Source organism: Falco peregrinus, chromosome 7 (genome assembly GCF_023634155.1).
Source record: "Falco peregrinus isolate bFalPer1 chromosome 7, bFalPer1.pri, whole genome shotgun sequence".
In the NCBI taxonomy this organism is placed as follows: domain Eukaryota; kingdom Metazoa; phylum Chordata; class Aves; order Falconiformes; family Falconidae; genus Falco; species Falco peregrinus.
In genome coordinates, this window is record NC_073727.1 from 6,548,006 (window position 1) to 6,560,831 (window position 12,826).

The window sequence follows — 12,826 nt, forward strand, 5'->3', positions numbered from 1 at the left end:
ACGCCAAGCTTATTCAAGGGGCGGACTTACAGCCTCTGCCTGTTTTCACTGACATAGCCCTCTCTCTACTCTACTCCAGATGCTCAATTAAGAGTATCTCTGTTTCCTTCAGAGGAAAAAATTGGTGCAAGATCAGAAACAAAACTTCTTGCTTTCTGACCAAAGAACTGTCAAAGATGAAGAAGAATCCTTAGCCTGGGACAGAGTTGACTTGGAATTGCAAAATGCAAGTCATGTAGCGGAGCTCAGGAGCATCTTATTATTGAGGTCAAGGTCTGTTCTTTGGTAGGTATTAAATGCCATTATACTGCTTAGCACATTTCTGTTAGCTTAGAGGAGCTTGCATCTCAGCTCTGACCCTGCCCCTCTCTATAACTTCACAGAAATCACGTAACATTACTTTCAGGTTCCTCAGCCTGTGTGAGGTAGCCTTGAGAATATTCAGCTGTATAGCCTGTGCTGGCATCAATCGGATTAAATACTTGGAGCACCATGAAATCAGGGAAGGGAAGGCCATCTCATCCGACAAGTGTAAGGTTATCTGCTAATGATTTTGAGCATAGGAAAAGTCTGTTTTAATCACCACACTACGTTTGTTCTGTTTTGCTTTGTTATTATGCCATTTTTGCAGAATAAATTATGTCACAATGTCTGATCTCTCTCAAGGTCTGTGAATGACTTCTCTCCTGGAAGTTTTTGTTAGACCATATTTTAAAAACCTCTTTGTGGGTCATATTGGAACAAAAATGAGAGCTAAATTTAGCTTTTATTGATGGAATTGGGGCTTGCGAACTTAAACTTTTGCACAGAGGTTTTAACAAAGCTCTTCTTGATGATAAACTGGAAATTTGCTATTGTGCCAAAGGAACAGGGAAGATTATGAAGGCAAAATCACTTAGTTTAGAAACTTGAAGGTTGACTTTTTTAAACTTCAGAGCTTGATGTTGAGTTTTTGAGTGGGTAGGGGAATAGATTGCGGTTTTTTGGCAGAATCAGTTCATTATTAAAGGGAAGCCTGTACTCTGAAAACAATATTTTATAGTGTCCTAGCTAGATGAAATGTCTTTGTCTGCTAAAGAACATGTAGTACTTAGTATGTGGTTAAACAAAAGACTGGGAAATATATTAATAGATAATATCTGTTCTGAATAACAGGTTCGCTAACTGGAAAGCATTTGGCTTCTATTACACAACCAAACCCCAATTATAAAATGGCAGGAGTTGTGTAGCCACATTCCTTGTTCAGTGCTGGTGCTGGAGCCTGCTGAGTGGTATTGCAGGTTGAAAAGCTGGAAGCTGATCTCCTGGTGATGGGCAAGTTCAGCCCAGCAGTCAGGACAAACTTCCTTACCAAGATGCACCTTGTCCCTGAGAAGGGCCCTTGTAAGAGGGAAGAGAATTGCCCAGCAAATTTGCCTTGCTCCTTCCTTTGACTAAGTAAATGGTTTTAATCTGTGGAACAGGAGGAAGAGCCCAACTTATTTTGCCTATCTTGATGGTATCTGCACCCAAATGTATATATAGAGCAATGGCCTACATCTGCAGCTCTTCCTGCATTACACTTTGAGGTATAGCTTCCAGCAACTTCTGAAATCTGGCTTTATAACATATAGATATTACATTTCCCCCTACTTTGGAGCTCAACAGCGTGAAGTCAACACATCAGAAATAAGCATGGATGTGTTTATCTGGCTCAGGGCCCTAATCTCAAATATAGTACGGTAAGCTTCTTGGACTTGGAGATACTTGAGATAGTCAGAACCTGACTGGGCAATGTCGTTGACCCTGTTGTAACAAGGTGGGTTGAGCTACGTGGTCTCCAGCTCATCTCAGCCCTTCTGTGACTGTGACAGGGTTACCTGTTTGGCAGCTCTCAGCTTGCCAAAGACTGAGATCGGAAGAATGGAAGTTGAGCTGATGCTTTCCAGCGAGACAGCAAGTCAGTATGGCACGTGGGAAGCACCGCTACAAGCCACGGGAAGGGACTGTGACACATTCAGTCCCATCAGCTGTTTTGTGGGCTCCTGTGTGTTCATTTGCGTAGGTTCAACCATAAAACGCTGTGCATGTTGGGCAATATTCTAATGTTGAGAAATTTTGGTCATTTTCGTGTTAAGGGAGTTCTATGCACTTTTAAATTCTAGCTAAATCGGAACCGTATTTGATAGATTATTTTTTGAGTATTCATTCAATAGGAAATATGTATTTGGAGAATATTCAAAATAACTGTCCTGTATCTATGTGTGATCATGTAGGAGATGTAAGAGGACAGAAAGACATAGATTCATTTCTTATCTTTGCCACCGGATTGTTGGGTCGGGTTTTTTTTATGTCCTTGGAGAGATCACTTTGTCATCTGTGCTTTGATTTCTTGCTCTTTGAATGTGACCATCCTACAGTTCTCCATAAAACACCTCCGGGAACATGGGGGGTGTTAAGAGCTAAAATGTGATTAGTAATGTTAACTACTGAAAAAGAACTAACCAGGCTTTCAAGGGATCTAATAAAAGTTTTATTAAGTTCTGTAACAGGATTAGATGCAGCAGAAGTAAGCCTAAAACCTTGAGTGTTAGTAGTTTCTTTTAAAAAGTGTGGCATTGCTAATAGACTTATAAGGGCACCAAATTTTTAGGGCACTACTTACTTTTAAAAGTTTGTAAACAAGGTAGGTAGAATGTTTTAGAATACAATATACTTTGAAGAGATTAGAAATCAAGTTGTGTTTTTAACTTTTTAAAGTTAATTTACTGGTGTTATAGCTGTTACTGTAATGCAGTTAAGTTTATTATTAGTCAATACAATAGTGTTCAAAGTTTGTTGTGGAGAATGTTATCAGCAATTGTAGCTTAGTGACATGTATGTTGCTTGACAGATTTTAGGGAATAAGAGAACATACTTGAAAGTTTAAAGGAGGAGCTGTGCCTGTTCTAGTGTCGGGGGGGATTTTTTTGCCAGGCTAGGAGAGTAAAAAAGTGATGGTCACCACAGGTTTACTTTATCACTATTCTTGCTGGGTTTTCTTTACACTGTTAGAGTTCTAATCTTCAGGGTTTTAATGGGTTAATTTCACGAATGTCATATTCTGAAATAGCTGTAAAAGTTTCCATGTGACCCTGTAGGATTAACTGAGTTAATAGAAGATACTGCACTAATCTGTTTTTCCAACAGTCAAAAAGTATACAATTCCCATTTACACTAGAGGTTTGTATTAATGATTTACTTTTAAAAAGTTTACAAAATATATTCGTATTGCTGGAGTTGATAATTAATGCTATTAATGAGTACAGAAGCAGTCTGGGAATACTTGAGGTACTTGGATACGATGAAAAGCAATATTCTCCAAGTCCCTACTACAGCTTTCCTAAATCTGGTTTGTACAATTCACAGTAAAAGTGGCAGATGTTGGGGGCACTTATAGAAGTGCCACTTGGATAAGTTGAAAATTTCATCTGTTTGCATAGACAGAATTGGGTAACTCGTTTGACTTTCGTTTATTTTTAAGATTTCCCTATGGAGTGTAGAGAGAAGCTTTACCTGCTGCAATTTAAGGAAACGTAGCGATGAGGCAGTAAGCTGAACGAAACGTGCCATTGCCCTGAAGCAGAGGGGCATGCTTTGAACTGTCAGCTTACTGCAATGGTGTTTTAGCTTCTCGTGAATGTATGCAATGCATGCATTTTGTATAAAACGGACAATAAGATCAAGGAGCCTTCCAAAAAGAACAAGAAATTAAAAGGGCGCAGTTCTTCTTTCTTAACCACTGGATCCCAGTTACAGCCTTACACAGGTAAACAAAAATAGAAAAAACAGGTAGCTTAGAGCAGTTGGAAAGGGAGGATTCATATCTAGAGACTGTGATGTATTAAAACGTCAGCTGTAAAAGCAGGCCTAAGGGAATGCCAAGGAGTGTGTGTCTTGGCACATTGCTTAGAGAGAAAAAGAAATTAAATGCCAAGATGAGAGTGGCAAAGCAAGAAAAGATCATTTCATTCCTCCCATCCTCACCTTAAGGACTGTTTCCCACCTATTGTGTAACACAAAGCAAGCTTTTCCATGTTTAAGCTAATTTTGCAGAGCTTCAAAAGCTTAATTGGCTTTGCTGCATTAACAGGAGGTCATTTCCACATTTTATTGTTTTGGGAAGTGCAGAGCATGACAGTCAGCAACCTCCGAGCGAGTTGCGGGGTGGCACACTGCTGAGAGCCTCTGGGAGCAGATGTTGAACCACAGCTCCAAAACCTGACATTCTTTACAATTTGGAACTCTTGAATAAAGAAAAGTGCTTTTGTTAAGTGGTTATTTTTTCCTTATCTATTCTCAGGGTTGCTCTTGTGGAAAATATTCCTGAAGGGATCAACTATTCAGACAGTGCACCATCCCATTTGTCTCTTTTCCAAGGCTGGATGAATTTGCTTAATATGGCTGAAAAGTCTGTTGACATAGTATCTTCCCAGTGGGACCTCAATCACAGTCATCCATCAGCATGCCAGGTATGTTCTAGCCTAACAAAAGGGTGGGACTTTAACAATCTGTTCTTCTTGTTTCACGATTAATTTTTTAGACCTACAGCCCTTCCCTGTAGCAGACCTCTCTGGGTAGTCCAAAAAACCATTTTCTTATGGGGATTTTCCTGCTAACACAGTAGCTTTCTGGGAGTGGTGGAACACTTGGACTAGATAACACATTGAACACCTATTCATATCACTTCCATCTTAGGAAAGGATTTCATTGGGTAATCTTAAGAAACCTGCAAAATTGTACCTGTATTAACACATCCATAATTTGGGGCGATCCAGAATTCTATACACCTATTTTCTGTTTGGTGCAACTGATGAAGTAAAAGAGCAAGCATGTGGATTAAGTCTGCAGCCAAATAGATGGACAGAATCGCTCTTACAAAGAACGATGTAGTATCAGATGATTTATCATACCTTTTCAAGATGAATCTTGGGAGGGAGCCATATTCAAGACTTCTGCAATTAAGAGCAATAGGAAAAATCATAAATCATAGCAAAAGAGGTAGACATGCGTTACAATAATGCTGTGCCAACAAACGCTTCCATCTTGAGAGCAGTCATCTTAGAAATATGGTAAAGGCAGGTTTCCACTTAGTATCGCTTGTGAAACTAAGGTATCAAAGAATCGATAGGCTGACAGTATCTCCTCTTTTACACCAAACGGATTCTTTGCTGAAAGCAGCCACTCAGCTAACATGAAATGGGTTTAGAAATGACAGCCAGGTAACTGTAAGGAATCTATTATACTATTCCATGAACATTTCACTTTCCTCTCTAGTTCTGTTGATGCTGTGCAGTAAAAAAAAATGCCTTTTGGTAAATGATAGGCAAAGACGGGTATTCCGAGCAACAAAGGTAGTACTGCAAATAGCCTGTGTCTTCAAGTATGAACTGGGTTCTCTTCTTTTGAAAGAGGCTGTAGCCTAGTTGAATGGCATATATTAACTTTTCAGAATAAATTTGCCGCATGTCCGTTTAAAAGAGGGAGAATCTGAGGTGCGCAGCCAAATGGAAAATGCAGTGTAAAGCCTTCCTTTTAGCACGCTTACAAATACTGGAATGTAGTTTGTGAATGCATTTATTAAGTATCAAAATATTGAGATTTTTCACAATGTAATTATGCAGCTAAGCTTTATTTAAATTTATCATCTAAGAAACCTCAAACCCATGTACTGTCATTCAAGCAGAGGAATTCAAAGGTATAGTGCCTTAGATGTTTTTAGGATGTGCATGAATTGGCATGTGCATGAATCTTTTAAAGGTGTTTTGTCTGGGGAAAAAAAAAAAAATCAACATGTCATTTTCCTCAAAACCAGCAGAGCCTAACAAAGCCCAAACAGAGGACAAAAATAGCAAACTGGAAGTTGGGATTTGAGTAGTTAAGCGTCAAATCCATTCATTGTTCCACATTCTTATGCAAAGTAAAAACTCAGGTATTGCCAAATGTCAGAGAAGGAAAAGGAAGAAGAGACATGTAAGTGGATTTGCTCTTTCATCCTCAAATGGACTGTTAAAGCCAGAAAAATGAAATGTTTTTCATAATATTCTATTCTAGTTATCTGTTTCTGCCTGCTAGTAGTCTTACAAAAGTGAGTAATTACTTCTATTTAAAGGCAATTAATATTCCAGTCATTTCCTCATTTGCACTGCAGTGTGGGCTTGAACAGCTGATAGATCTTTCTGTCGGGCTTGTCTATTCATGCTAAACCACGATACTGTTATTGGCCAGTCTCATTGCTAAAGAAATTGCCAAGAGGCAGCGATTCTTAGCAAATCGCTGTCCCAGAGAACGTATACGAAGCTCAGCATGTGAAAGGGAAAGGGAAAAACTTGAATCGTTACATCTGCTTTCTCCACCTGTAAAATGAAAGTCAAATTTCAGAGGAGCTTCAATCCTTGTAATCTGGTGATTTTCTAAAGTAGAAGTTGAATGTCCTCAAGTCTACAATTTGAGTTCAGGGAAATTTGCCCCAAAATAGCAGAAGCGTTACGAAATGGAAGGGGATGAGTTGCAAAACTTCCAGGTAGCACGGTGCTTAGTAAGTCCTAGTCATTCCTTGAACAATTCTTGTTTTATGAGAAACTAAGGACATATCCATTTTCCATACGGACCTGTGTCCTGCCGTATAACTAGCAATTTCCATTTTATGAACATGCGAGGCATATTGCAAAGCAAGGCTCTCTACAGGAACACTTCAGCAGACATGGATTTTTGAAGGAGAAAAGCTGAGTAGGCTAGATTGCTTGCTCTTAATTAGTTACAAGGATTAGCTGCATTCTCTGTATATGTGTTTGTGTACTTTTAGGCACACATGCATGCACATATATACCCACATGTATGTCCAATATACATATTGAAGAAAAATACAGCAGGAAATTCAGCAATTTTATGTACACATATACATATATGTGTGTGTGTATATATATATATATATATATAAAAATTGCAGAACTTCCTGCTTTATTTTTCTTCATTTTTGTTCGCGAGTATGGTACCTAGTGTCCTTGACAGCTGCCTGTCAGCGGTTTGTTGTTATAAATCTAAATAAGCAGTCGTTGCTGCCTGAGCTCTCCAGGTCACAACTGCTGTGCTCAGCCATCTGAGTTCATCACTCCTGCTAAACTGGGAGTCTCCAAACGCTCGTGATGCTGCAGTGCATCTGATGTGCTTCTACAGCTTAAGCCATCACGTAAACAAATATGCATTTGGCAAAATACTGAGTAGGCTTCCTCCAGCTTTTCTCATTCAGAATAAAACTGTGTTTTGGCGACACTGGGTTGTCATCTTCATGCATGCATTTCCAAGATAGCAGGGTGGTTGTCATATAGAGGCTTTGCGGTTTTTTCTGAATGTGAACATGTGACGACTCCTGTGGCAGTCTGATGTTTAGAGATATCAGAGGACAATGGAAACACAATTTTTGAGGATAGCTTGTGATTCATTTCCAGTGAAGAGAGAGAAGAACATAAGATCGTGCCAGTTCCGTGGTTTTCATAATTCATTTCCTCTGGCTCATCTCATGTTTAGAAACTTTCATTTAGAGTGACCTTTTATAGTTCCAGCAAGTCCTTCCTCACGAATTTCATTTCATGTTTCACAAATAAGATGTCATGACATTATGGTTTATTGATATTGCCATAATCATGGCACAGTTCTCCCTGGATGGCTATTTGGATGACAATAAGGTGATTGAAGGGTAGATCTGCATCTGATTGTTACAATGATCACATAAAAAAAGAAGATGGTTCTGACTTTATCTCAGTTTACCTGCTTATTGTGCAGCTCCCAAATGGCTTGATGGGAGAAGTCTCCCACTCCATCTGATGGTGACCTGCAAGCCGGCTGTCCAGCTTCCTAACGAACCTGACAACTCATGTGTCACTCAGACATGCATTGCCCAAAGATCTTAAGTGATTCCTTTGGTAGAACAAATGTTAGTGCCAGAGCTTAAGTACCCATCCTTGACAGTAATTAAACAACACCAATAATTACAAAGAAAAGCACATCTCCAAGCCTAACAGCTCCCAGCAGAAATCAGCTACCATCAGGTGTAGAGATTGCAGTGTGTTTTCTTTTGTGTAAGCTCACCTGTACACAAGCATTTCTCCTTTCCAGGTGATGACATCTCCTAGATGCAGCTAGTACAGACTAAGGCATAAAAAAGAAATTAAAAAAAAAGGGAGTTTTTAAAAGGAAACCACATTGTCTGCCTTTTCATTATCTGTTTTGCTAGAGGAATTTGAGGAGAGCATTTGAGCTTCTCTGCTCTGTGGTAAACATCAGAAGTCAAAGTTAGGATTTCTTGATTTATTTGCTCTATTGATTTCTGCCACTGTGCTATGATTTTTAGTGATGTTTTATAGATGCACCCAGAGGCTTGATCATAATACAAATTAAAAAAAATATTAGTAGAACTATACAGAATAAATCCAGAAGAAAATTCTAGAAGTAACTACTTTTATTTCTGTGGAAAGAAAAAGCTAAGCATTGTCTAAACTGTAGGAATCTAAGTTACTGAAGAGCACAATAATTCAGTTTTAGAGTACTTTAATAAATACAGCATTTTTATGTTCGTATCTGCCCTATTTAATTTTTAATGAGAAATGCATGCTGATAAAGACAACAGCAGGCAAGGGAAATCAGCCAGGCTAGAATCAGCCTACTTAGTGACTTCTAAGAAATTGCTTTGGAAGCTATTTCAGGGCCTTTTGTTAATGATAACTTTCTTTTTAAAAAAAAAAAATCACCAGGTGGCTACGGCAGGTACAGTTGGGATTGATGTTTCAGGTATCTGGCAGTTTAAAACTACCATCGGAATGTCATTTGTTGATGTGATAAATACTTTTTTACATCCTACGTTGTCTTATTTCAGTAGGTTTTTCGAAACAGCCCAGTGAAAAATGCAAGACGCTGTTTTATCAGGCGAGGCAGGTTGCTGGTGGTATCGGCTGATGAAATGCAGGCCTGGTATAAGGCAGCAGGCTGCGGTTTCACAGCACTTGGCTGTGCTGTTTCTCAGGCCTCACAAGCTGGGTGTCTGGGAGTTATTCCTATGGCTGTCACGTAGCTGCGCAGCAGCCTGGTGTTGTCTCACAAAGGGATTGTGGTCTGAATGACAGCAGGAGGGTTTGTATTCAGCAGAAGCATTTCAGATGTGATGACAGCAGTGGCAAAACTCTTCAGACCTTCTGTCCTGTCTGTTTTTTCCTTTTCGTAGAACAGAACAGTATAAAATTGCAAGTAAACATGTCAGAAAGTATAGAAACTGAAATTTTAATATTAAAATTAATACTAATAGGGAAGAAGGCCAGGTTCTTCAACAATGAAGGAAGAATTTCTACTACCCTACTTTACTATAGTACATACAGATTTTTAAAAGCAAGTTGTGGATTTTACATAGTTTTTTAGAGTATCTAGCTTAAGCCTTGGTAAGCGTACGAATGCCTGCTGAAAGACGATGACACGAGAGATTAGAGGGAAGGAATTCTTTCCAATTCGGGCACCGGGTAGTGGGTTTTGGTATACCTGTATGAACACGCATACTTGTGGTGAGTGCACTCCTAGTCTTAACCATCACTACTTAGAGATGCTTTAAGTGTTTTCTCAATTTGAGGTTTTACCGTTTATAAACATAATTGGATAAAAAAGGATATTATAAATGCATAGCTTGTGGTGTCCCTGATTAGATGTATTTTCAGAGGAGATGTCTTCATTGGGATGCAGGGCTGCACTGCAAGTGATCTATTCACCCGTAGGATGGGCCGTTCAGCTGGCAGCATGGCCTGTGGGAGACAGCCAGGTGGTCCATCAAGGATGCTGTGTTGGGCACATCAGGGCAGACTAAGATCAGGTAAAACTCAGGAAATCTGCCATGTTCTTTTTTGTCCAAGCTAAAATGAATACAGAAATTCCAGCCTTGTTTATCAAAGCTTTTGTAAATCATATGCAAATAAAATCTGGGGAAGGTAGAAGTGGCAATAATGTCCATAAACAATTTCTATGGGGAAAAAACAAACATAAAGAACCATCCCCTGAAACAATTAACTTTAACAGCTTCAGACATTAACTTTCTAAGTATTTCTTTAGCAGAACAGTTAATGCATTAATTCTTACTGATAATGCAAATCACTTTCCATCAAATTTATGAATGCTTTTTCCATGTTTATTTTTCTATGCTAGAGCTTTCTACTATGCTTCCAGTCAAAATTAGTTTTTACAGATAACCAGCAAAACCAGTGTGTGTCTGTCTTTCTACCTAGTAAATTAAATCAACACATGGAAACTGAGTAGCTGTTTCTATGTGTATATAAATATTTCATTAATTTACGTCATGCAAGCCTTTTAGTCCTTGATTTTCCCTGCTTACTTCTTGCAAAAATATAACTAATGAAAATCAAAACTGCTGATGTCTCCAGTCGGTGGACCCAGAAGAAGCGGGTCCAAAGGCTGCCTGAGCTCTGGCACATCGGGAGCCTGTCCCCCTGGGAGAGCTGGGGGACGGGGCAAGGCATGGGCTGGGAACTGGGCAGGCAACAGCACAGTGATTGTTTTTCCCGGATTCGGTTAGAGTTTAGCACTGTCAGTCAGCAGCAGGGGCAGGAGAGACCCTCCTGGGGGGGAGCATGGCACCTGGGAATATCGGTTAGTGCCTGCCTGCTCCCTAGGATCACGATGGAGCTGCTGCGTAACTCCATCTGCAGCATCTATCCCCTCCACACTGTTATCTCATGAATTCTTACCTCTGGTAACATCTGCCCCTCTTAAAAAAATCCCAACACAATCACTGATGTAAGAATTAAGGCTCCTTTTAGCATTGTGAGGAATGTGAGGGAAAACCACTCGTTGACTTGCACAGCAACTCAGTAAGGGCTTTTGGGGGTGTGAGTTAAATCATAGGTGTTATTTCTGACATATGGAACTGCTTTGTCACCTCCAGAAACATTTGGAGCTTCAGGCAAAGCGTATTTTTGTTCTCCTGCTCAGTTAGCTGTTGTCTGATGCTTCTGTTATGGCACTAGCTTGACTAGGAACCCTGGGGCGAGCAGGGAGCTGTGCAGTGGATTTGAGCCAGCAAGAAGGGCAGATATCACAAAAGTAAAATATAAACAGTATATTAAAATTAAAAATAAAATAAAGTAAAAATTAAAAAAATAAATATTAAAAAAAGATATTAAACAACAACAACAAAAAAGTAGTTCTGTGTTTCCTTTGCAGCCTCTGGCTGCTCTGTAATTTTGAGAAAGCAAGTTTTTAGGGGGCTGGGTATTCTTATTTTGCCACGTCTATTCAAAAGAAGTGGATGTTAAAAACCAGGTCTGTACTGTAGACAGGCTACTTTCTGTGACTGCTTAATGCTGACGGCCCAGCAAGGCTGGGAAGTGTCAGCCTGTGCAGGCAGTGACAGCAGAGGGTGGCTTTCCACCGGCTGCTGCTTCAGGGTTACGTGTGGGAGGAGGGCTGCTGCCTCAGGGTTTTTTAGTCCACGCTATGTCAGATCGCATCATCCCAAAATGCTTTTGCTTTCTCTGTTTTTTGTTGAACAGAAAGATCTTTCTAAGATTTTTAGAGTAAGTCTGTACAGAAAACTATCCGATGTGGTTCTGTGGGAAGCTTGACCTTCTACCTGTTTTTAGTTAGTATGGCTGGTGCTTTTTGGTTGTAGCTGTGCCTTGGGGCCAGCTTTGTATTAAACCAAGAGTGAACTGGGTGGGTAGGGCAGGCACTTTGTCAGCTGTCTAAAACCCAAAGTTTTTGTGTGTTCAGCTGCTAGCTGTGGTGTCTGCTGGAGTAAGCCAGGATGGCAGCGAGGAAATAACCTCTAACTGCGGTTGTAGTAACACAGCACAGTGGCGATACACTGGATATTTTATGCTGGACATTGTGTAGTTAGATGCTTCTAAGCATTTTTCATGAAGTTATTCAATCTAAAACTTACGCGATCAGGAGATCTACTTTTTCTTTATTTCTTGGATATAGAAACATGGTGATTTGAAGTGTTGTTTTTCATGTGAAACAAATGTCTTGATTTCTGTTTTAACATGCATCTAGCTTAGTCTGACAATTCCTTTTTTTGTTCTTTGTTAGAAATAAGGTATAAATAGTGAAGTTATAACAGTGTAAGTAGAAGCATATGAAATACATGTTGATCATTTTTTTCTTTCCTGGTATAGCTCATCTAAAGATGAGCACACAACCCCTTGAAAATATGTTATACTATGGTTAGAACCACTTACATAAAAATAATTCAATACAGAAGAACTGTAATAAACTCTTTTCCTTGCCCTTTTTATTCTGATTTAACAGAATGCAATTATTTAGAAGAAAATTAATTTTAAAATATGTTTATACAGCATAAAAAATCTGGACACTTCATTCTCTGTGTGTCACCTCTTAGCAATAGTATCGCACAATCTGGGAAAAGGAGGAAGCAAGTTTGGCCTTCAAAGCAGTATTTCTCCAAAAAAATGTTGTTTGAGTTGCTACCCTTTAGGGTAGACTTAACTATATCTAGGCAAGTATTTACTCCGCTGTTGTGCAATATGTTTTTGATTTAACATGTGTCTTTATTTTGTTGATATGCCGTTTGAGCAGTTCTGTGTCTTACAGCTTCTGCTGTCCTTTAATGTTCTTCCCAGGGTCAGCGCCTTTTTGAAAAATTGCTTGAACTGGCGTCCCGAAATATTGAGATAAAACTAGTGAGCGATATACTGCCCGTGGAATCCAAGGTATTAAACGACTTGAAAACAAAGGGTAAGACCAAGGTCTTTATGTTGTTATGCCATTGACTGCGATGTCATGTTCCTTGTAG

General features: G+C 39.4%; 1 protein-coding gene across 1 annotated transcript in view; it reads left to right on the forward strand.

Moving 5' to 3' along the window:
• The first annotated feature begins 3,560 nt into the window (after positions 1 to 3,560).
• PLD5 (phospholipase D family member 5) overlaps positions 3,561 to 12,826 on the forward strand; it is a 72,283-nt gene continuing 63,017 nt past the window's right edge. The window contains exons 1-3 of the mRNA XM_027789113.2: positions 3,561 to 3,568; positions 4,322 to 4,490; positions 12,654 to 12,768. Coding sequence (XP_027644914.1) covers positions 3,561 to 3,568; positions 4,322 to 4,490; positions 12,654 to 12,768 — 292 coding nt within the window. The remainder of the gene's footprint in view (positions 3,569 to 4,321; positions 4,491 to 12,653; positions 12,769 to 12,826) is intronic.